Below are 25,824 nucleotides of genomic sequence, written 5' to 3'. Positions count from 1 at the left end.
AGAGAGAGAGAGAGAGGCACATATTTCACTAATGTTCCACTGTGCATGCTCTCGTGGTTTCCTAGAATTAATAACCATAACTTTCAACCATTCTCAGTATCAGCTTCAACTGAATCAAGCACTTGTTAAATCCGCTGTTTGCAATAATTTGAAAAAACCTGGTTTCTGTTGCAAAAAAAACTAAGACTGTTTATTTTTTGTGTTATTTATAAACTTGCTTTATCTTTATCTTTTTTAATCTGTGAAGCACTTCCCATTTTTATTTGTAAATATAAATGTTTTTTTCCAATGTTAAAACAAATGTTGGCATTTTTACCAAGTAAAGTTTGAATGTGACTATAATAGTCTGGTAGCAATGTGTTTTGGTGACATGTTTTAAAACTTTATTGCAGTTTGTTATCAAGACAATTGTCGTTTGATTCTCTTTGTGTTTATAGTTTTGTTTTTTGTTTTTTAAATAAATGTGTTGTTTTGAATCTTCAGCACGACTCTTTTGTTTTTAATAAAGTAAATGTCACTTACATATTGTCAGTACATAGTCTGATTTCTTGTCAAGTAAATGTTAAGTGAAGCATCAGGTACAGACATGAGATTCCTCGAGTTCAGGAGTGCCACACTTTGCATCAGACTGTAGCTGTGAGGAAAGAGCTGGGAGGAGCTTTAATATCATTGATACAAGTTCATCATAGTGTCTGTGTTCATTTGGCAGAAGGTTAAACTCTTTTTCTAATAAATCAGGTTTTCTGTGTTTTGATGTACTTAAACAGGGTTATTATACAGATAAATGATTAAAAAGATAAACTCCATAAATATTTTCTTATAGCTGCTTATAGAAATGACTCCTCAGTACTGACAGGAATTTAAGTAAAAACTTTCAGAGATATTCATCAGGGTAACAAAATTTAAAGACACTTTCCATTAAACACTGGGCCTCCTTTTGTACTGTAATAGAATAGTTTCAGCACTGGCTGGTCGGTCATTGTTAACCTGACCAAACCAGGAAAACTCCCTCATAGATTTCACAAAGTGTTCCTGGATTTGTACTTATTGTTCCCCCTTTCAGGCCACTGCTTCTCCAGGCTGTTTCCTCCACAGTCCCAGTGTCCCAGTGTCCAAGCAAAGTCTGTTTAGCTGTATTAATGCAGGTGTATAAGGTGAATCTGCTGCACAGTTTAGAACTAAATGAACTTTGCTTTTAATCCATATAACCACCTGATGGCGCTGTTGGAATGTATTTACCCACATGACGCTGTGAAAGCAGTAGAGCAGGGGTCCCCAATCCCAGTCCACGAGGGCCGGTGTCCCTGCAGGTTTTAGATCTCGCCCTGGGTCAACACACCTGAATCACATGATTAGTTCATCACCAGGCCTCTGGAGAACTTCAAGACATGTTGAGAAGGTAATTTATCCATTTAAATCAGCTGTGATGGATCAAGCACACATCTAAAACTTGCAGGGACACCGGCCCTCGTGGACTGGGATTGGGGACCCCTGCAGTAGAGTTAGTTAAAAGGTTTAACACAGAAGTAAATGAAATAGTTTAAGTAGAGTTGATTGCTACACCTACATAATATCCTGTTACGACCCAGCTCAAAAGCCGCAACATAAAAAAAGGAGATGAATACCAGAGTGTTAGTGAGAAGAGGTTTTATCTTAAAATGGCATAGCAGGCCGGCTGAAATGGCTGGTGCCACCAAGGCAAACACTAGTGAGCTCCCCGGGAAGCTTGCCTCAGGTATGCTTTTATCCACACCTGACTAGGTGTGGCCAATTAGCACCAGCTGAACACACTGAGATTATTAGGGGCTGCAGAGGGACGTAACACCTCCTCCCTCAAAAGGGTTCCTCTAGGACCCCTAAATTTATTAAAAGCCCCTCTGAAGCCTTCAGGTCCTTGACCCACAAACCTGAAATAAAAGTAAAAGCTAACCGAAGCACAGTGTTCACATTATAGTTGACATCTTTAAGCATGGATGCCCCTGCATGAGGATTTGAAGTTGCCACACTAAACACACACAAAAAATAACATGTGACCAACACAAAGGAGCACAACAGTCACAAACTCAAAATGATTACTCGACCTGCTACAACACAAAACCAAAAATAGCAACAAATAACCACAACCAAGTGATCTGTTGTCTCCACCACACAAATGGTCACATACAAGTGGCCTCATACTACAACAACTTACTTTAAACTCCAAAGTTCAATAAAGCAAGCATGCTAGTGACCAACCACAAAATGGAGAGCTATGGCCACACTATGGTCACATCAAGGGTGGCTCAGCACCCCACAGTGTTATTGCCATCACCTGACCAACAACACTCACAAGTGATCCAACAAAAGTAGCCATATTCCCCACAACACTAAAGGTCACAGCACAAAACACTCACCTCATGAGGATCTCATTAGCATCCATCAACACTGACATATTAGTTGCACACATGGTGTACACGCTATGCCAACTTAAAAACGGCCTACCTGCCTCAGCTAATTAATGAATGGTCTTTAACCTCTTGCCAAGTTTGGTGCCACTGGTTTACTATGAGCAACTCCCAACCTAAAATGCTAAAAGCAAAACTTTGCCTGTCTAGTGTTCAGTGGTGTACCGGGCTCGAGGCAACTTTAAACACGAACTTGAGAGTAGGCAGCAGACCAGAGATACAGTCTTCTACCACACTCTGAAGCGAACCCCCACCCAGGATAACCACCAAACACAATAAACTAAAACAACAAAGCAAAACAACAAAGAAGTGCTCTGATGGAAGGGCAGCATAGCTACCCAGCTGAAACACACTTACTAAAGAGAGTTTGCTCAATTACAGTGAGTGTGTTTATGTTGCGGCTGCTCCTCCTGTGGTGTGGAAACGCTCGGAGAACTGGGGAGAACGATGATGATCCCCAGCATCTTATAAAACGCCTGTGCTGGTGTGAGCTGGCTGCTCGCAGGTTCATAGTAGTCCCCCCGGCGTCGCCTCGAGCGCTTCCCTCGGGTCCGGGAGGCAGGCTTCAACAGTGGAGAGGAAACGGTAGAATGGGTAGAAGAGTAAGTGGAAAAGGAGGAACGGCAGCATGGAGGCCCTCCAAACGCTAGCCTGGTACCATCAAAAGGTGAGTAGCGCTCCCTCATTGAGTCTGCTGGATCCATAGTGGTTGCGTCGTCTGTGTTTCTCTGTGAATCCTCGATGTTACTCCGTGTCTCTCTGCTCCTCGCCCCGTGTCCTCCTTTTGTGTTAGTTTTCCCAGTTTAGGCTTATGTTCAGTTCTGCCCTCACCTTGGTTTATCCTGTGTAAGTAAAACTCACTCGCATCTCCACCTCCGGCTGCAACTTGGGTCCTCATTCCGAGAGGTCCCGGCTGCAGAGGGACGTAACAATCCTATATAATGCAATTATTGTTTATTCTTTTTATACACATTATCCATGAATAATAATAGCCAATCACAGATCATTTTGAGAACATAGCGTATATAATTAAATGTCTGGCTCGTAACGTCGGTCTCTTTTAACTCTACCATGGATTCACAACCTATCCAGAGTGTACCACACCTGACAAAAACCCTGAATAGGATGAGTGGAAGAAAATGGATGAATGTATAATAATTTGTTTTTGTATAACTTGAATTATTTAGGATGCCTGTGTGGACTGTGGACTGGAGCTGACTGTTGACTTGTTTTTGAAATTATTATTTGTAAGTAAAAGTAAAGATAGAAACATCAAATTTAACAGCCAAACAGCCATCACAGATTGAGTTCCAGATTATCCTTAACTCATTAAAACTTTGCAAGTGCGGTGCCTTCAAACATTACTGAAGTAAACAGTCCAACAGAATTACATGACTACGTGGTAGTATCTGTACAGAAGAGAACTGAGGGTCAAAGAGTGCAGCAAAGAGAAACAGTATGGGCTCAAATTGTGGTCATAAATATTTTGTACTTGTAAATCAGGATTTGTATGTGTCCTGGATTGGATGGATTTGTAAATATTTATGACCACAATTTGAGCCCATAAAACAGGAACACCTGATGTAATCTCACCCCATGCTTGTCAGGCATCTGGTCAGTTGTGTATGTGCATCCAAGATAAAAAGTGAAACTGCACATTATTCAATTGCTGTTTATTATGGAGCCAAAACTTTTAATATATTTTGCTATATCTCTGTGTATCCATTGTTATTGTTTATCTGTATAAACCACCTGTTAATACATCAGGTGGTGGTTGTTACGGGTTCGAAATTGAGGATGAGAGTAAAACAATGATAGTCCAGAAAAGGCCGTTCAAACAATTGATTTTAATGAATGCACGCCGCGTGGAGAGGTGCAAACTGCAAAGCAGTTGTACATCTCTACCCAAAATACACTCTAGATTGCTTTTATAACATCAGGGTATTGTAACGCCCCTTCTTGCGCTTACAAACACATAATTTGCATGTACAGAACATTCATGTATTTTAAGAATTAAATGCAACATAGAGGTTCCTCCTTGTGGCATACTCTTCCGAATATGGTGATGACCTAAGGCTTTTGAGGTCACCATGGACTGGACATCCTTCCGTCACCTGTAACTAAGCAAACTCAAATACCACAAGAAGCTGAATACATTCAGGCCTTTGCTCAGCTACTATTTTACTGTAACAATATACTCAGCATATGAGTTATGATACATATATAACTCAATCATTTAAATATAACTGATAAAAAATAATATTAAAATAAATAAATTATAACATAATGCCAGCAGCTTCAATAAACACTTCGATGAAATGATAATTAATGCAATGATAAGATGATGGTTATGTAAAATAATCCCTGTAATTCCACATGGTCTTCAGCTCGCACTGGAGCAGTTTGAAGCCGAGTGTGAAGCAGTGAGAATGAGAATCAGCACCTCCAAGTGCTGATGGCCACAGTCATCAGCACTTGGTGCTCAGCAGGAAAAGACTGGAGTGTCCACTCCTGGTCAGGGGTGTGTTACTGCCCCAAGTGGAGGAGTTTAAGTTTCTTGGGGTCTTGTTCATGAGTGAGAGGAGAGGGGAGCGAGAGATCAGCAGATGGATTGGGACCACAGCTGCAGTTATGTAGGCTGTCTGTCACGGTACAGAGAGAGCTTGATTTACCAGTCAAATCAAACGGAACTCAGAACAGAGTTGCTGTTCCACCACATCGAGAAAAACAAATTGAGGTACCGTTTGCTTGTCTCATTCTCTGTTTCCCACTGTGGGTGGCGCAGTCGTACCTGATCACTACAAACCACAGAGATCACTCTGGTAGGCCTACTGCTGTTTAGTACAGACTTTACAGTCAGTGTGCTCAGCTCTGAAATTTGTTCAGAGACTGAAAAAGAAATCAACTTAGTTTGTGGACAGGTCATTTTTTGGTTGAACTGATGTTCTTGGTGACCAATAGTCAGAAAGAGGAACTGGTGAAAGTTTTAATCTTTTTCGCTGCATTTCCAGCAGTGTAAATGAGACCAATCATCAGAGCTGCTGTGATTTCCCAGCTGGGCTTCATTCAGTACTGTTAGTAAGACTTTGTTTACCAAGCTGCATATATAAAATGTGTTCCTACATCAGAATGTGTACCGCACCCAGTAGCGGTTTTAGATACGGGCGGTTGCCCGGGGCGGCATCACGGGCATCGGCAAAAAAAAAAAAAAATTGCTCGTACTCATGCTGCCCCGACATCATGCCAGCGCATATTGGGAATGTCATAGGCACCGATCGGTTTTCTATCGCCCATTTGCTGGGAGTAAAGGCGCCCTCCGTTTGCGAGGTGCGCCTGCTGCTTGCGGCACAGGGAGGAGAGGGCGGGGCAGCGGGGGATTCTCTGGCTGACTGGAGCAGCATCTAATAACCGACTCGCAAAATAAAACAAAATAAAAACAAACCAACAAACACGAAAACACCAGACATTATGATACAGACTTATAATTTGCACTGATGTTTTTTCAAAATTCTATACGCGGAAAGTGAGCGCGAGAGCCCTCGGCGCGCCTGCTCGCTGCTGAAGTCAAAGTAAACTTTATTGTCATCTCCGCTACATACAGTACAGTATATAGAGAGACGAGACGACGAGGCTCCAGTTACTGCAGTGCAAGGAAACAAACAATAAATATTTAAGAGTAAAAACCTAAATATACACTTTAGGACTCGGGGTAAAGGGATCAATAACAATTTAAAATGTATATTTTATATTTTGTTGATTTAAAGTCTCACACACAACCCGTTTTTAAAGTTTAAAAAAAGAGAAAAGAAGAGGAGTGTAGCGACTTCCACAGTCGCTAGAGGCCGGGGATGGAGCCTGCCTATTTGCCTGACGCGCTGTCAACTTTACGCAATAATGCGAGAGGTGGAATTTCTTGCTTGTTTATTAAAGTGCTTGAAAAGTTTACAGAGCAATGTGATCGGCTCGCGATTCAAACTCTTAAAACGTCACAGGCTCTAATGCAACAAGGGGAAACTCGTTGTGCTGCGGTCAACAAAAACTACGGCTACCCAGCCCTGCTTTGTCAAAATCAAACCAGTGAAAGACAGACTGACAACGCCCTCTTAACGTCACCGCTACCACCCACGTGACTCCCGTTACACATCACCGCAACCAAACAAATGAAAACCCAGTGATCATTAAAATTCAATACATTTAATTATGGCTCCTACATGGAGAAAGATACAGGTAAGCAGATGAGTCATTGGATAATGGCAGGTCATGTATCCTAAAACTTTCAGAATACTTTCTTAATTATGTGGGTTACAGTTCCTCCAAGAAGAAATGGTAAAAATAGTAACAGTAACAGACTAAACTCCAAAAAATATATACAGTAATATAATATTAATTAGTCAGTGTCAATTGTTGATTTGTCCTGTTCTCATTGTATGACGAATTATGATGTCTGTTTAGTAGCCGTTTGCATACATGTGTGTGTGTGCGTGTGTGTGTGTGTGTGTGTGGGGGGGCGCGCCAGAGGGGGTGTTCGCCCAGGGCGCCAAACAGGCTAGGACCGCCACTGACCACACCTAATGTGTCTCTCCAGTGGATTTTAAACTAAAAGTCTCAACATAACCTGCTCTGAACCAGGATATGTGTTCAGCATCAGTTACCATGGTGATCTACTCCCCAACTGTTCACCTCAGATGGCCCTGAGCTTGGTACTGCGGAGGTTTCTTCCTTTTAAATGTGAGTTTTTTCTTCCCACTGTCACGATGTGCTTGTTCAGAGGTGATTATATGATAGTTGAGGTTTTCTCTCTTATTTATTGTTGGGTCTTTATCTTACAATGTAAAGTTGAGATGACTGTTGTTGAGTTTGGTGCTACATAAATAAAACTCAACTGAAACTAATTGTATCTAACCAGGTAGAAAGAGAGCCACCCTAAATGACACTGAAAACTTTCACTTGTAGCTCGACACACCTCACTAACCTTTTCTCGCTTCATAGAACACCCCCCGGTCTCTGACTGACATTTTCCCTTTTGGACTTTTTTTTTCTTTTGACATTTAGCATCATCTTTTTTGTCTTTTTGTTTTGTTTTTTCAGTTCTGCCTCACTCTCACTTCTGCATATTCTTCACCCCAGGTGCTTTTCTGACCTCATGGGTAGCAAATAGTTATACACTGTGGTTTCCTAAACAAGATATAGAGATCAGGGGAGCAGCACAGAACGCAGTCTTGGCCCCTTCCTTTCTTGATCATATCATGACACATCCATTCATCCATTCGCCTGTTGTCGTGTCGTCCCACATTGCTGTGTGTTTTCCTTTTGGCCTTGTGGCCATCTCATCTCCTTGTTTTCTTCTCAGTTCCCCATTCCTACCTTCTAGTTTTCAGTTCTCAGTTTCCAGTGTTGGGTTTTGTTTTCATGTATTTAGTTTAGAGTGTTTTGTTACAGAAATAAAAGCTGCCTCTTTTAGTTTTCCCTTTTGTGTTCGAGTCTTGTGTTTGGGTCCAACTCCAGCCTGCTACATAGCACCACCGTCACATTGTGATGTAATACACTAAAACGTTACTATTTACCAGACAACAGTAACAGTACTGATAATAATAACCAATAATCCTAATCATGAATTGTGCACTTTTGTGTGATCATCAAAATATTGATGCATTAAAAAAAGAAAATGTTACCAAAACACCAAATAACCACAGATATAAGAACAATAATTACTGTTGTAAAGTCAGTGCTGCCATTGCTGCTTTTAGCTGCTACTGCGTCATCTCAGCAGCAGTTCCTGTAAAACCAAGGTGTGGCAGTCAGCTGTGTTATAGGAAACTGAACACATATGCTTTATGCTTTTATCAGTACCTGACAAAGCCAAGACCGTCACCATCCAGTAAACAAGTGTAGTTCCTTACACACTTTAAGACCTATGCTTAATGAAGGTTGATACATACAGAATACAGTCCTGTGACTCTTGAGATGAGAACAGCTGTGTCAAATTCAGGACTGCAGCATTTCCTCAACTCCATATTCAGCAGGAGTCATTATTCAAAATCCAGCAAGTCCTCAAGTTTTAGCTACAAAATAAACAAGTTCCTCAAACTGAACAAGCATTAGGATGTTTGTCACTGCCCTGCATATTCCTAATCTAACTGTAGTATAGCAGATATTTGTAACCTCTGATTGATTAGGATTTACCAAGAATAACTTCATAATTACAAAAAACTCATTTTTTTAACCCAATGAGAGAAACAAACCATGAACCATCATCATTCATCATCATTTTCTACAGATTTGGTCACATCACTATCCTAATTTGCATGTTTTGGGTGCAACTAAAAAACTTGAAGGAAGTGATGAAAAAAAGAAGCAACTCACAGAGCAACTACAATTTTCTGACTGATCTGACCGACACAGATGGAGTAAAGTGTCAGACGCTGCTCTTCTGGAGTTCAACAACTTTTCTGCATCAGGTTCAAAACCAGAATGAAAATCCTTCTTATTCTCTTCTTCTGGTTCTGGTCAGGTGAGGACTGATTACCTCATTGTCTCTTTCATGCTGACCTGTATCTTGTTAAATAGAGGAAATGTATTAAATGCACATATTTGTAGACATGCTTGGATTATCTTTTTTCTTGTTATCTGACAGATCCAGCTGTGCTCGTCAAGGCAAAGCCCAATATTTGGTCAGCAGCTGAAGGAGGAAATGCTTCACTTAACTGCCACTTAACTTTGTCTGGAAGCACAAAGTTTTTCTGTAAGGAAAAATGCGAGAGAGCAGAAGATATCCTCATTAAAACAGATGGAAGCACAGCTCAGAGTGGCAGATTTAGCATTAAATATAAAGATGGATCTCCAGGAAGAGGAATTGTGTCCGTGACCTTTACACATATGATCTACTCTGACTCAGGAAAGTACAGGTGTGCTTTGGGAAGACCTTCTTTTCCAGATTCATACGCAGAGTTTGAGGTCAGAGTTTCAAATGGTGAGTTTGTACTAACAACCACTGAAGTCAAAAGTGTGGAGACCCCCCTGACTAGCTCTCCTATAGAAAATCTGAGCACTTTTACTTTAAGCAGTATAATTAATTAAAGGTTACTACTTTTATGAAATATGATCATAATGCAACTACTTTCAGGAAGTTCAGACTAATTAATGTTCTTCTATTTCACAGATCTGGATAAAAATGTTGGTTTTTATCGCACACAAACTGAGGGAGAAGCAGTCATATTGGTATGTTCCAACAACACATATGGACACAGGAAGTTCTTCTGTAAGAATCAGTGTAAGAATGAAGGGGAGATCCTCATTGACACAACTAATGATAAAGCTGAGAGTGGCAGATACAGCATTGAATACAGACCAGGATCTGTGTTTGGACTGTATGCAACCATCACACAGCTGACCAAGTCAGACACAGGAGGGTACATATGTGGTTATGGAAACCCTCTGTCTCCAGATTCATACCACAGTGACAATGTTGTTGTCATTGATGGTAAGTTATGGGTTGTTTTTTTTTTCGAAATAGTACAAACATTTTTTTATATTCTTTGATAAGTTTTTTGTTTGGTTTGTGGAAAACAAAAACTTGCAATCAAAAACTCAAACTTTGCTCCAAATCTCGTCCCGGATGCCTTTCCTGACACAACCTTCCCATTTTTCTGGGCTTCTGATTTCTGTGTTTGCTGATATTTGTTGAGCTGACAGTAATGCTGAATTTAAAATGTCCTGCCACTAAAAAAGTAACTCCCTTCATTCTTCCTCCTCTTTTGTAGTGCTAGCTCTAGTTTGAAGGACCACAACCACAAATTAACACCTGCACTCGTTCCGGTCCATTTTAACTCCAGAGTAGAAAAGATGATACAGTCGAAACGAAAGTAATGAGCCTGTATTTGAAATGTAGAAAATACAGAAATTTGTGTTAAAATGTGGGGAGTAAAAGTAAAAAGTTACTCAAGTAAACTTGAAAATTTTCTTTCAGTACAAAAACAAAGTATTTGTACCACTGATGATAATAATTGTTGTTCAGACATAAATAATAGCTTCCCGGCTGATGCCACCTCAACACACCTGTTACAGTAGTGCTGCAGTGGTGGCATTATGCTTATCTGACAACCTAAACCTGCTTTAAAGTGTCTCAAATGTGGCTTGAAACATTAATGATGAAGTTTTATATCAGCTCATGTTATTTTAGTAATTTAAAATCTAAAAACTTGTTAAAAAGTGTGTGTATCATTTGTAAAAACATCTGCAGAAATTGTGATTGTAAATCTAAAATAAAAAAAAAATTCTGAAATTTTCACCATAGTTTAACCTTGAAAAGCTACACAGCCACTGTAACCATCTGAAAACAATTTAAATACTCTATGCTAGATAAAAAAAAAAAAAATTAATCATTTAAAGAGTATGACCTCATCAGCTGATGTGAATAGACTGAGATCACTTATCTGAAACTATCTGAAAGGCTTCATTATAATGTAAAAGCTGCCTTTTGTGTTTGATTAATGTTTGGATTTTTGTGCATCACCACTGATTTGGTATTCTATTTTTTTGTGTTTACTGTTCACAGCTTCAAACCCACCTACCACAACAACAACAACAACAACAACAACAACAACAACAACAACAACGAGTCAGAGTTTCACTGCAGGAGTCTCTGCACCTTCATCAAATTGTCCTGAGTCCTTCTTTCCTCTGGGTGTTTGCGTGTCATTGGTTGGTGTTTTGCTGATGGCTGTTTTCTTCCTGCTCCACTACATTTGTAAGACAAGGAGGAACACTGCACTGAAGACAAGTGAAAATGCAGATGACAAAAAAATGGAGGTGAGATTTTTTGTTATGTAGGTTTCAGAATGAAAGTGCAATATGCTGCAGTTCTGCTGGTCTTCTTATCACAGTAATGTTGTTACAGTACATCAGATTTTGTTTTTCCTTTCTCTGGAAAGAACTGTGTGCTTCTTATTTTTAAATTCAATTCAATTCAATTCAATTCAGTTCAATTTTATATATATAGCACCAAATCAACAAAAGTCGCCACAAGGCGCTTCATAGGTACAGAGAAAACTCCAACAATCATATGACCCCCTATGAGCAAGCACTTTGGCGACAGTGGGAAGGAAAAACTCCCTTTTAACAGGAAGAAACCTCCGGCAGAACCAGGCTCAGGCGGGGCCATCTGCTGCAACCGGTTGGGGTGAGAGAAGGAAAACAGGATAAAGACCTGCTGTGGAAGAGAGACAGAGATTAATAACAGATATGGTTCAATGCAGAGAGGTCTATTAACACATAGTGAGTGAGAAAGGTGACTGGAAAGGAAAAACTCACTGCATCATGGGAATCCCCGGCAGCCTACGTCTATTGCAGCATAACTAAGGGAGGATTCAGGGTCACCTGGTCCAGCCCTAACTATATGCTTTAGCAAAAAGGAAAGTTTTAAGCCTAATCTTGAAAGTAGAGATAGTGTCTGTCTCCCGAATCCAAACTGGAAGCTGGTTCCACAGAGGAGGGGCCTGAAAACTGAAGGCTCTGCCTCCAATTCTACTTTTAAATACTCTAGGAACAACAAGTAGGCCTGCAGAGCGAGAGCGAAGTGCTCTAATAGGGTGATATGGTACTACAAGGTCATTAACTCTCATTTGTTTCAATTCTGAATCTTAGGTTTAATATTATTCTTTTGTTTTTCAGGTCACATATGAGAACTGGACTCCAATCTCCAAAGCTGAAAAGTCCAGGACAAAAACCTACTCTTCATCATTAAACACGGGAGTCTAAAAATTAAACACTGATAGAAAATCGTCTGACACCCTCCAAATTTTCAGTGTAACTGTTTTTATGTCTTTCAGCCTGTTCCTGAAACTTAATGACATTTAGAATCTGATCTGGTAGTTTGATTTAGTAAATTCTTTAATTTTTTTGTAACTAACAGAAGTTGGTCGCTGATGATGTTTTGGATTTATTTGTTTGTGTGGTCTAATAAGCTTCAAAAAATCTGGGGTTATTCCGAGCTCCAATAGTGAGCTCAGTTTTTGATGCTGACGCTGGTTAGCAGAAGATCTGGCGAAGAGTCGGGTCAACACTGGTCTTAAATACAGCCATGATAATGAGCTCCAGGTGGTATAAACTTTAATAATCTTTTGTCCCAGATGTTTCTCTCACATTTTGCATCACATGTGTTCACACATTGACAAATGTTAATCAAAGACTTGGTGGTAAAATGATAGTATCATATACTGTATTATATTGTAGAAAAATTATACATTCTTACAATGGAAGAAATAAAATACATAATAAAAATTACGAGAAAAAAGGGGGGAAAGTTGAATAAACAAACTATATAAAGTCTAAACAGACAAAATGTATTTTTTCTTCTTTTTATTCCCGCTGTCTTACTATTTATATTCCATTTCTGCACAGTTTGTGTGAAGTACCCAAAATTTTGTTGTTGTGAAATGAGAATGAAGATCTATTCTATTCATTTTTTCCCCAGATGTTGGCAAAGGCATCATTCTTCAATTTAGATCTGCATCTTTCCTCCATGAACACCTCCCTCCCTCTATATTTGCACTGCCTCATCTCTGAACCGAGCTCCTTCATCTATCGTGCATTTAGCATCACCACCATCTTCCTCGTCCTCCCCATCTGCATCCTCATCCTCCAACATGGTCTCCAAGAATGGAGGAAAAAAGGCTCCACCTTCATGGAAGTAACACTGAGTCACTCTGACTGCTTCACCTACAACATCATCATCATGGACCTTTTTGCTGTCTTTGGGTCTATCTTCGGCTTACGTAGTATCATCGTTAATAATTTAAACATGTTATCCTGGGCGTTCTTTCTTTACTCTATCTGCTGGTTTGGACTGATTGTCTTTCACATGCTGACTTGTGTGGAGCACTACATGGCTGCTGTTCATCCCATCACTTATCAATTCAATTCAATTCAATTCAATTCAATTTTATTTATACAGCGCCAAATCACAACAGAAGTCGCCTCAAGGCGCTTTATATTGTACAGTAGATTGCACAATAATAAATACAGAGAAAAACCCAACAATCATATGACCCCCTATAAGAAACCTCCGGCAGAACCAGGCTCAGGGAGGGGCGGTCATCTGCTGTGACCGGTTGGGGTGAAAGCTTAAGGAAAGAAAGAGGGGTCAGAATCAGGATAATCAGCATAGCCTGTGTTTGGCTGCTTTGCTTTGCTATAGCAGGTTGCATAATTATAGAAGATATCATCGTCTCCATTGTGAATTTTTGCCACTTGACATTGTCTTTAACCGTCTCCTCCTTCTGCAGCCTTTCTGTTCTCCGTGTATTAAATTCATTCAGGCCCAAGAGAAGAGAGCAGGAACAGGGACAGGGTTGACCAATCAAAGAAGAGGACATTTTACACCATTGTGACCATACTGGGAATGATGGCGTTGAAATTTTTTTGGGATCTTAATTGGTCTGTAGTGTATATTACAGGAGGACTTAATGGATGCATGTTAATGTCATGGGGTGTCTGGTTCAATCTTCCCAGCAACCTCTTGTTGCCTCTGCTGTTTCTATACAGAAAGGGTAAATTTGTGTGTTGCAAGAACAACACGCAATGAGTATAAAGAAGAGCGCCTAGGATTATTTGGGGTTGTCTCTTCCTGTAGCTTTTACGATGAGCAGATGACACCATCTGAAGATCTGACCATGGCCGTGCCACAAGAGCCAAAACTTCCCACTACCAGGGAGGGCCTACTGGGTAATACTCATCACTGACTAGACTTTTTAAACCACCAGTTCCAAACTCCAGTCCAAGAGGGTCGGTGTTCTGAAACTTTTACCTGTGTCCCTGTTGCAACATACCTGTGTAAAATTAGATCACTATCAAGACTATACAGGGAGTGCAGAATTATTAGGCAAGTTGTATTTTTGAGGAATAATTTTACTATTGAACAACAACCATGTTCTCAATGAACCCAAAAAACACATTAATATCAAAGCTGAATGTTTTTGGAAGTAGTTTTTAGTTTGTTTTTAGTTTTAGCTATTTTAGGGGGATATCTGTGTGTGCAGGTGACTATTACTGTGCATAATTATTAGGCAACTTAACAAAAAACAAATATATACCCATTTCAATTATTTATTTTTACCAGTGAAACCAATATAACATCTCCACATTCACAAATATACATTTCTGACATTCAAAAACAAAACAAAAACAAATCAGCGACCAATATAGCCACCTTTCTTTGCAAGGACACTCAAAAGCCTGCCATCCATGGATTCTGTCAGTGTTTTGATCTGTTCACCATCAACATTGCGTGCAGCAGCAACCACAGCCTCCCAGACACTGTTCAGAGAGGTGTACTGTTTTCCCTCCTTGTAAATCTCACATTTGATGATGGACCACAGGTTCTCAATGGGGTTCAGATCAGGTGAACAAGGAGGCCATGTCATTAGTTTTTCTTCTTTTATACCCTTTCTTGCCAGCCACGCTGTGGAGTACTTGGACGCGTGTGATGGAGCATTGTCCTGCATGAAAATCATGTTTTTCTTGAAGGATGCAGACTTCTTCCTGTACCACTGCTTGAAGAAGGTGTCTTCCAGAAACTGGCAGTAGGACTGGGAGTTGAGCTTGACTCCATCCTCAACCCGAAAAGGCCCCACAAGCTCATCTTTGATGATACCAGCCCAAACCAGTACTCCACCTCCACCTTGCTGGCGTCTGAGTGGGACTGGAGCTCTCTGCCCTTTACCAATCCAGCCACGGGCCCATCCATCTGGCCCATCAAGACTCACTCTCATTTCATCAGTCCATAAAACCTTAGAAAAATCAGTCTTGAGATATTTCTTGGCCCAGTCTTGACGTTTCAGCTTGTGTGTCTTGTTCAGTGGTGGTCGTCTTTCAGCCTTTCTTACCTTGGCCATGTCTCTGAGTATTGCACACCTTGTGCTTTTGGGCACTCCAGTGATGTTGCAGCTCTGAAATATGGCCAAACTGGTGGCAAGTGGCATCTTGGCAGCTGCACGCTTGACTTTTCTCAGTTCATGGGCAGTTATTTTGCGCCTTGGTTTTTCCACACGCTTCTTGCGACCCTGTTGACTATTTTGAATGAAACGCTTGATTGTTCGATGATCACGCTTCAGAAGCTTTGCAATTTTAAGACTGCTGCATCCCTCTGCAAGATATCTCACTATTTTTGACTTTTCTGAGCCTGTCAAGTCCTTCTTTTGACCCATTTTGCCAAAGGAAAGGAAGTTGCCTAATAATTATGCACACCTGATATAGGGTGTTGATGTCATTAGACCACACCCCTTCTCATTACAGAGATGCACATCACCTAATATGCTTAATTGTTAGTGGGCTTTCGAGCCAATACAGCTTGGAGTAAGACAGAGGTTCCCAAAGTGTGGGGACCGCCCCCTAGGGGGGGCGCAGAGCCATTGCAGGGGGGGCGCGGTATGAAAAGAAAAAAAAAAAAAAGAGCGCTTGGACACTGTGAACAGGTTTTTGACGGGGCTCTCACACAAATGCAAACCAGGAGATGAAGCATCGCTGAATATGTTTCCAAACCAACTTCCTTCCAAGCCAAAGACTAGAAAATATGGTGAAGCATATCTTCCCTTTGGCTTCACCTGCACAAGTGCCAAGGTAGGTCTCCCCTGCAAAATTAGTTTCCCTTTGTCGGGAGCAGCGCTGGGCTCTCCAAATCATGGACAAACAGTATCCCACATTCTTGATTTTTAGTTCACAAACACTACTTGTAATAACTAACTACTCCTGACATTTTGGACATGTTAGCTCTTTATGCAGTAAAGTTACAGTGGGATACAAATAATATCAGGCTGATCCTGCCACGATTTGTCCCCCCAGTTCAAATCACGGACAAACAGCATCCCACAGCTGTTTATGTGTTTAAACCCATTTTGCACAGAGAGGCATTTTTTGAAAAATGTATTGACAGCAATGTTGAATATTATTACCGTATTTTCACGACCATAAGACGCACTGTACTAAAAGGCGCAGTCTCAGTTATGTGTGCCATTACTGTATTTATCACACACATAAGGCGCACTGGATTATAGGGCGCATACAAGTACCGTATGCGTATTTAAAAATAAAGCGGGAGCAAAACTGAGTTTGGTACTCACATTTTTATTACCAGTAATCGTCATCATCAACAACACACAAGCATACAAGTGTGCGTATTTAAAAATAAAGCAGGAGCAAAACAAAGTTTGGTACTCACATTTTTATCATCAAACAAACCCATCGAAGTCCTCATCCTCTGTGTCTGAATTGAACAGCTGTGCTAAATCTCCATCAAACATGCCAGGTTCACTTTCTTCACTGTCAGAGTCACTTTCCGTGCCGTGCGGCTCCTCGGAAATGATGCCGGCTTTTGCGAAAGCTCGAACAACAGTGCCAGCAGACATGTTAGCCCAAGCATCTACAATCCATTGGCAAATTGTGGCGTAACTCGCCCGGCGCTGCCTTCCACTCTTGGTGAAACTGTGGTCTCCATCGGTCATCCATCGCTCCCAGGCCGCTCGCAGCCTTACTTTGAATGGGCGGTTCACACCGATGTCCAGCGGTTGGAGTTCCTTTGTCAGGCCTCCCGGAATGACAGCAAGCTCAGAGTTCATTTGCTTCACTTGTTTTTTCACATCGGCTGTGAGATGGGCACGCATAGAGTCACAGATCAAGAGCGATGGTGATGCGTGGAAAAAACCACCTGGTCTCCTTACATACACCTCCCTCAGCCACTCTTTCATCATTTCCTCATCCATCCAGCCCTTTTCATTTGCCTTAATGATGATTCCTGCTGGAAACTTCTCTTTAGGCAAAGTCTTTCGCTTAAAAATCACCATAGGTGGCAGTTTCTGTCCATTAGCATGGCAGCCAAGCACAACAGTAAAAGAAGATTTTTCATACCCCGTTGTGCGTATCGCTACCGTGCTGGTCCCCTTCTTCTCCACAGTGTGACTCACCGGGATGTCAAAAGTGAGCGGGACCTCGTCCATGTTTGTGATGTGGCTGGGCTGGATGTTTTTGTCGCCGATGTGTTTGCTGCAGTAGGAGCGGAAGATGGCCAGCTTTTCCTTATACCGGTAATCCGCTGGAAGTTGCTGCGCTACCGTAGTCCTGGTCCGGATGGAAAAATGGCACCGTTTCATAAAACGAAAGCACCAAGACGGGCCTCCTTGGAAATGTTCAATGTTCATCTCTTCAGCTAGTGAAACTGCTTTTAGCCGAATGGTGACCGTCGAAACGCTTCTCCCGCTCGTTCTTTGCTCGATGATCCACCACTCGAGTCTTTCCTCCAACTCGGGCCACCTCGCCTTATGTCCGCGGAAACTCAGCTGCGTTTTCTTGACCTGCCGGAGCTTGTTTTCTAGCTTCCTCCATTTGCGAACCATCGATTCGTTAATCTTAAATTCTCTCGCCGCTGCTCGATTTCCATGTTCCTCCGCGTAGCTGATGGCCTTCAGTTTAAACTGTGCTTCGTAAGCGTGTCTCTTTGCCATTTTCAGGGTTGTTAAAACAAAGATGTCCTGCATAACGCACATACCTGTTCTTTTATACAGGTATGTGCGATAAAGTCAACACCCACACTTCACCCTTTAGCGTTCTCATGGTGTTCTCTACTACGTCCTCATTACAACACACAGGGCGCACTGCGCTATAGGGCGCGCCGTACTTTTTGAAGAAAATCTAAGACTTTTAAGTGCGCCTTATGGTCGTGAAAATACGGTACACAGGAAAAAAAAACAACAACTACACGTAAAATAATCACACCGTCACGCCTCTGCCTTTCTAAATGGAGGGACAGTAACTGCGTGTGTATATGTAAGCGTGTAAAACCTGAAGATAGTCAGATTAACAGTAACAGTATTTTGTATTTGTATTTTTACATTTTTCTTGTAAAAAATGGGGGCATTTTGGAACCACTGGAGTAAGACAACATGCATGAAGAGGATGATGTGGACAAAATACTCATTTGCCTAATAATTCTGCACTCCCTGTATACTGGCAGACTTCAGCAGAAAGCCAGCATCATCATCAAAGACCCCTCACACCCTGGACACTCACTTTTTTCCCCCCTTCCCTCTGGTAAACGCTACAGGTCCATCAGGTCGAAGACAAACAGACTCAACAGAAGTTTTTACCCACAGGCTGTCAAACATGCCCTACCTCCACCCTGATTGGAGGATAACTGGACATAACATTATTTAGTATAGTTCCAACAGCCAACATGTATCGGACCGATACCGATACATAATATCGGATCGGTCCATCTCTAATTTATATATAAACATATATAAATAAAACCACGCTTTTTTACATTAGTAACTCCTACTGTGCATAATTTTATATTATTGTTAATAATAAATTAATTAAAGCAACAAAACAACCTGAAGCTGGTTCGGAGCCGAAAGAGCCGGATCTTTTTTATGAGCCGAGCCGAAAATCCCATCACTACAACAGATACACAGGTCCCGTCCTCTGCTACCTTCACGGGCCTCCAGAAAATTAGAACTCTGAACAATATTTTAACTCCCTTCAGAGTTACATACCATAAAATAATACTTTATGATTAACATAATAGTTTCATTGCTCTAATTACCTGTATTTACCTTGTGACATATTACAGGGCAAATTACATTTAGGGTACAGTTACATCACATAAAATTAACTGTGAACACCTTATGTCACTGTGGCATTTAAGTCCATGGGAATTATGAGTATCTACTCCCAAATTCCAGTCTGGGCTACACCTGTTTTTACAAAACAGTGTTTTATTTTTGGTTTTTCATATTGCAAAAGAAAGAAGAAAAAAGGACCTCTTGATGCATTCTCAATCATCCAGGAAGGTAAATCTCCAAAAGTTGAATCTGTTCATCTGGACGTAGCGTAAACCTACAAATACGGATCAGTATCTAAGGTTTTACTCTCATCATCCACTGGAGCACAAACTGGGTGTCATCAGGACGCTACAAAACAGAGCGAACACCATCCCCACTGACAAAGCGGTCAGGGAGGCAGAAGAACAGCACATCAAGAAGGTCCTGAGTAAATGTGGTTATCCCAGCTGGACTTTTGTCGAAGCTGGAAAGGCACCTAAAGAAAGCTCCAGCTGATCCAGGCAGAGGTGGGACCAAGTCATTGTTTTGCAAGTCTCAAGTAAGTCTCAAGTCTTTATCCTCAAGTCACAAGTCAAGTCTCAAGTAAAGTCAAGCAAGTCAGAGTCAAGTCGTAAGTCAAGACAGACAACTTTCAAGTCAAGTCCCAAGTCCGAAACTTTGAATTTCAAGTCCTTTCAAGTCTTTTTTTTAACCCTCTGGGGTCCAGGGTATAATTGGCCGTTCTTGACTACTTTTGATTTTAGCTCTATATTTCACCTTTAAAATATGTTTTTCTTGCCTTGTTTGGTATCATTATTTTCAGCACAACCTCAAATATCTGAAACTTGAGTTATTTTTTTCATTTTAGTATACTATATTAGCACAGTTGATCTAAATTCAGACAAAAAATTCAGAATCCGAGTAGAAAAAAGTTATATTTTTTTACATGTTTAAAGAATCATTTTCATAACTTGAAATGCAAATAGAAATTGTACATTTCTAAAAATTATGAACAAGTTTTGCAAACAACAAAGTTATATGGTACTATTTACCTAAAAATGCAGCCAAGGCCTCAGGCGTTTTTTATATAACCATTTAAATCTATTTACAGAACAATCAGGTGTGCTGCATCAAATAAGAAGGCACACAAATTATTTGTGCCAGTCCAAAAAATGTAGTTTGTGTTCAGTATAAGACGGAGGAGAACACCACAGGCCTAAACCCTGCAGGTCTGACAACTGGAGGTGCAACAGTCCAGTTTTCTATGTGGAGACAGCGTTTACACTGGAATCTGCCTTTGACAGCTTTTTTAGATCAAATATGAAATTCAGCAGTCTAACTGACACACAATACAAAACAATAACTACACAACAAACTAACTACAGCCTCCAAACACGCTAAACGTCACTAATGTCTCACATATGAAAACTCTCTCTCTCTCTTTCTTTCGCTCGCCCGCTTTCCGTCGCGGGTGTCACTCCTAAAAACTTCCCCTTCTCCCTAAACAACCAAATGTCACATGTTGCCTTATCATTTTTTTTGATTGGCTGACATGGTAAACTCTAACACCAATAGGGAAGGGGTGTTTTTTCTTTTTTCACTCGCAAGTGGAGAGCGTAGGCTGTCTGTAGAAAACGCCGTTTTTGTCTAGCATCCCTGTTGAGAATAACCTTTGCAAATAAACAACAGCTAATAATATAAGATCAAAGTATTTTATTTGATGTATTGACATAAATGACAGAAGAAAAAGGCCATGTATAGCAGGACTACTCAATTACACACTAAGGTGGGCCAGATTTTCTAACCAAAAAAAAAAATTTTCCCAGGCTCAGACATGCAAAAGTTAAACACGACCATACACTAATTGCAAATTAAACACAGTGATTTTGAATTGTGATGTGATGGTAAAATAAATATTTGTCAGTCTAAACTGAGTTAAATCTACGGGGTTAATGATGGGGAGGAGACGGAGAGAGACTGAGTACAGCTACAGAACCCACTTTCTGAAACGGACCCTGCTCACCATTCACCGACAATTCTGAGCTAACAAGTTGCATGTTATTCTTGGATGCGCTTGCAGGACCGGATTTAAAATAGCATGACAAACATATCATACCTGTTAAAGCCAAACAGTATCATCAACGTAGCCCGGAGAACATTTGCTAATAAGATGAAGTTAGCTAAGTCAGCTATTTCATCGTAGCAAAAAAAGAAAGAAAGAAAAAAAAAAAGCAATTTCAAATGTCGGACAAAGTTGGAAGTTGTTCCATCTCCGTCTGTGATTCTCTTCTTGCATGTTTTGCATATTGCATTTCGTTTTTTGTTGACTACTTCGTAGTTTATGTACCCGAAAGAAATTACTCTTGGGAGCATTTTTGGCTCGAGCGTTTTTGTTCTTGTTTTTTTCAAATCTGGTTAATTTGATTGGCTGTGCTACAGCCCACGCTCACATACATACGGAGTGTGGTAAGAATGAATGAATGAATAAAGTGAATTAATGGTCCTCACTTTTTATATAATATGTATGTTAAATTTTAGATTTGGGTAAAATATCAAGTCTTTTCAAGTAAACAGGTTCAAGTCCAATTCAAGTCCCAAGTCACTGGTGTAAAAGTCCAAGTCAAGTCACAAGTCTTACAACCTTTTTTCAAGTCAAGTCTAAAGTCATAAAATTAATGACTCGAGTCTGACTCGAGTCCAAGTCATGTGACTCGAGTCCACACCTCTGGATCCAGGAGACAAGGACAACCGCTGCCCAAGCGAAAACCTGTAGTGATCCCGTATGTGTCAGGAGTATCGGAAAAGTTGAGACACATTTTTTCTAAACACCGGGTCTCTGTGACTTTTAAACCCCAAAATACGCTGCGCCAAAAACTGGTCCACCCCAAGGATCGGGTCCCCCGACACAAACAGAGTAACATAGTGTACGCTGTTAAGTGCAGGAGGATTGCCAGGATTTATACATCGGGGAAACCAAACAACCTCTGGCGAAGCGGATGGCACAACACAGAAGAGCTACCTCATCAGGCCAGGACTCTGCAATCTATTTACACCTACAGGCCAGTGGACACTCTTTCAATGATGAGGACAGGACATCCTGGACAGGGAAGAACGCTGGTTTGAGCGCGGAGTCAAGCAGGCCATTTACGTGAAAAGGGAAAGACCATCTCTGAATCGAGGAGGGGGCCTAAGGGTACATCTGTCACCATCTTACAATGCTGTGATTGCAGCCATTCCCCAACTCTCTGTGAATGGTACTCATGGCCATTGATCAGTGGTCTTTGATCAGTGGGTTTTGGTCAGTGGTTGTTGATCAATGGTCATGAGAATTTGCATAATTAAGATTAAGGAACTGACCTCCCAGCCCATTGTTCCTTCAGTGGGCTGGTTTCAGTAATTATGCAAATGGGGCGATCATGGCTCAAAGAGTTGGCAGTTCGTCTTGTAACCGGAAGGTTGCCTGTTCGAGCCCCGGCTCGGACAGTCTCGTTCGTTGTGTCCTTGGGCAAGACACTTCACCTACTGCCTACTGGTGATGGCCAGAGGGGCCGATGGCGCAATATGGCAGCCTCGCTTCTGTCAGTCTGCCCCAGGGCACTACTGTAGTTTGCCTCCACCAGTGTGTGAATGTGAGAGTGGCTTAATAGTGGAGTTGTAAAGCGCTTTGAGGGCCCCGAAAAGCGCTATATAAATGCAATCCATTATTATTATTATTATTATTATTAAATGTACTGTTTATAAGACTGAGGAAACCTGCAGTCAGCTGAGACTGAAGAAGTCACTTGGATGAGTGACGAAACGTTTCTCCCACAAAAACGCTACGTCCAGATGAACAGATTCAACTTTTGGAGAAGAAAAAAGGGACGATTGATGAATTTTTTCCTGGGTCAAGCAACTAAAAATAGTGATAAGGCTCTTCTGTTTGTCATATTAAACTCAGTGTGAATAAACAGCTTAAATCAAAGCTCTTCCTTAGGTGCTCATGTTTAAATGTGAGCGCTGAAAGTGAGGACATGTCATGTTTGTTGGTTTTCATCATGTTTAGAAGATTGATTTGTTTTAGCCTAGTTTCTACCTGATGATGGTCTCAGGATTTCCTCCACTTCTCTCTCATTACTCTCCACACTGTGTTTGAAGATCAGTTTTCCGTGAAAACCTTCATTTTGTGTTTTTCTTTGTGAGACGGTTTCGTTTGCTCCTCCTGTTTTCCTCCCCTAGAACATGTGCTGAGGTTGAAGATGGAAACTCAGTGTCTGCACCACTTCCTCATTACATCTGATTCAGCGTTTCTACATTTGTTAAATTTTTAAATTGTGATAATTGCGTTATTGTAAATGTTTTTTAAATGTGTTTTGTAAATTTTTTTGTAAATTTTCACCTCATTTAGGTGCTTCAAAAAGCAACTAAACTGGAAACATGTCAGAATGAGTGAGTTAATTATTGTTCATGATCAGCTGATCAGGCCTGTGGTAAAAAAAAAACTGTTTCCTGTTTTTTTTGTTGCTGTTGCTCCTTCCCTCTCAAGAAATGTCGAGGTATCAGCATAAACTTTTTCCCAGCAATCAGTGAAACAGTCACATGTACACTAACCACAGTGAATCAGACCAATTCAAACTTCTACATCACTCAGGCTTCACTAACAGTCAGTTTGTTCAGGCAATACTGAGACAACTTGCACAAAACCCTTACAAAGAGGTTCATGTGCATGCTGCTGTCATCAGCTGGTTTCTTCAGGGTAAAGTTAGACTTCTGTAGCTCTCAAAGCCTTGTGATACAACTTTGATATGATTAACAATAATAAACCAATTTCTCCAAAACAGGAGAAATATGCTCTCTCTTTCTAGTCCCTGTCAGTACTCTTGCTGCAGGATTACCTGAAGTGTTTTCAGGTTGTTGTTTTTTTTAGGACATCCTGATAATAGTGAATAAGTAGAAGTAATAAATGCACGAACTAGTTTTTCAGCATTGCTCTGAGACAGGATATTTCTAATTTTAGAGATTTAAGGAGAACTTGCCACTAAACATGTCACTCTTGGTCTGACTGGGGAGGGGACCAGAGAAAACTACAGAATCCCAAATTGTTTTGGCAAAGTTACACACCAATTCAATATTGATTTTAGTGACCTCCGATTGATGTAACCAGGTGTCATTACTGCCAACGTGAATTATTATTTATTTTACTGAATTTACGTTTACCGTTAGCTAGCAGTTTTAAATTTCCCTCAGTGTCGCCGGCTCTGGCCCCTGGAAGATAATTGAATATCGTTGCTGTATTCACATGTCTGAGAACAGAATCACGAACTACCAGAGTTTGACCCCCGGCAGATGTGTGTCACAGAGTGGGGAAAAATGGTTAAAACAGTTTGGTGGTGTACCGGGGGCTTCTGTTTAGGACTATGCTTCCTCCTCACTGTCACCCAGCCGCCCTCTTTCCCCAGCTGCTTGGGGTCTGCCGGGTAACAGCTAGCCGGGCCTACGCTACTTTCGGTTGCACCAGCTATAGGGGCCTGGCCAGCTACGGGTGTATGAAGGGCGCGAAGCCGAGTCTCCAATTCAGTAATCCTGGCCTCCAGAGCTGCAAATATGCTACATTTGTTACAAGTATCATTACTGCTAAAGGAGGCCGAAGTGTAACTAAACATCTGACACAATGAGCAGGAAAGTGCAGGAGGGACAGGTGAAGAGGCCATGCTGCTAGCGAGTTGGCTACGAGCTAAGCTTCCGAGATCAGCTAAGCTGAGCTAGCGAAACAGTACAGACACAGTAAGTGAATACTTTGGCTTTAAATTAGGTAGTGAGTACACAGAAAGCGTGATTTGGATGAAGCACGTGAAGATTATACTATGAAAAAAGAAGGTATCTAAAAGTTTTTAATTCAATTGCTAAGCAGATAAGCTACGCACAACACCACTGTGTTTGACCAGGAACAGGAAGTGATATTCTACCGCAGAGAGAGCGAACACCAAGTGACAGCACTACCAAGAGAGTAGTGATGTGTTGGTCGTGATCGGAACGGCTCTTAGAGCCGGGTCTTTGAAGTGAACAACACAAGGGTTTTTTCTTTTTCTCAACGTCTCTCTCGCACTTTTTTCCCGCTTCACACACGAGCCTTGTGCTTTGCGCTAGCAAGAGCGCGGAGGGGTGGTATGGCGTTATTTTTGTGCCACTATTCTGAGCGCACATAAAAAAAAAATTGAGTGCATCTAAAAAAAAATTGCAGGTGCAAGTGTTGCATTTTGAGAAGAATAACTCCAGCTTTGTGTCTTTTGTCGGGACAAATCGCATTCTTTTTCACCTCAGTACAGATGTGTTGTAATTGGTCCAGCCCAGAGTTGATCATGACCAAGTGGCTAATTCAATATCTTTCATTGTTTATACCCTTACAAAAACAAACATAAAAGTGAAAAATCACCATCGGCCCATCGGGCAAATGCCCAATGGCCAGTCCAGCTGTGTGGTCACCTGGTGAACAGGCATCTCTGAAAACATTTGAGCACTTTTGCAAATATGTGAATTCTTGATGAATCGAGCAGACATTTGAAGTTCACACAGCACTATTCTCACCTGAAAATATCTTTAAAAATTTATTTTGTGATCCAGAAAGAGTAATAACTCAAACTCTGCCACTCTGTGTTCCTCCGCCACTGCCTCATTTGAGTTTTGGACGAAATGGATTGTGGGATATTGCATTTCGTCATTTCGAGCTGATTGGAGACCAAAACAGCCAATCAGATTTTTTTTGCATCCAAGTCTGTGATTGGCTGGTTTTGTGGCACAAATATAACGGTGTA

The 25,824-nt window shown here is 41.1% G+C and overlaps 1 protein-coding gene across 1 annotated transcript; it reads left to right on the top strand.

Annotated features, from left to right (window-relative positions):
* Window positions 1-8,669: 8,669 nt before the first annotated feature.
* On the top strand, window positions 8,670-13,248 carry LOC112843577 (polymeric immunoglobulin receptor). The gene is made up of 6 exons (XM_025902510.1): window positions 8,670-8,955; window positions 9,079-9,414; window positions 9,604-9,924; window positions 10,999-11,252; window positions 12,114-12,248; window positions 12,916-13,248. Exons 1-5 carry the CDS (start codon window positions 8,916-8,918, stop codon window positions 12,198-12,200), a joined length of 1,038 nt encoding a protein of 345 aa, XP_025758295.1. The 5' UTR covers window positions 8,670-8,915; the 3' UTR covers window positions 12,201-12,248; window positions 12,916-13,248.
* Window positions 13,249-25,824: the final 12,576 nt, after the last annotated feature.

Source organism: Oreochromis niloticus, linkage group LG3, assembly GCF_001858045.2.
Source record: "Oreochromis niloticus isolate F11D_XX linkage group LG3, O_niloticus_UMD_NMBU, whole genome shotgun sequence".
Lineage (NCBI taxonomy): Eukaryota > Metazoa > Chordata > Actinopteri > Cichliformes > Cichlidae > Oreochromis > Oreochromis niloticus.
The sequence above is the reverse complement of the archived record's forward strand: the minus strand, read 5'-3'. Positions and strand labels throughout refer to the sequence as shown.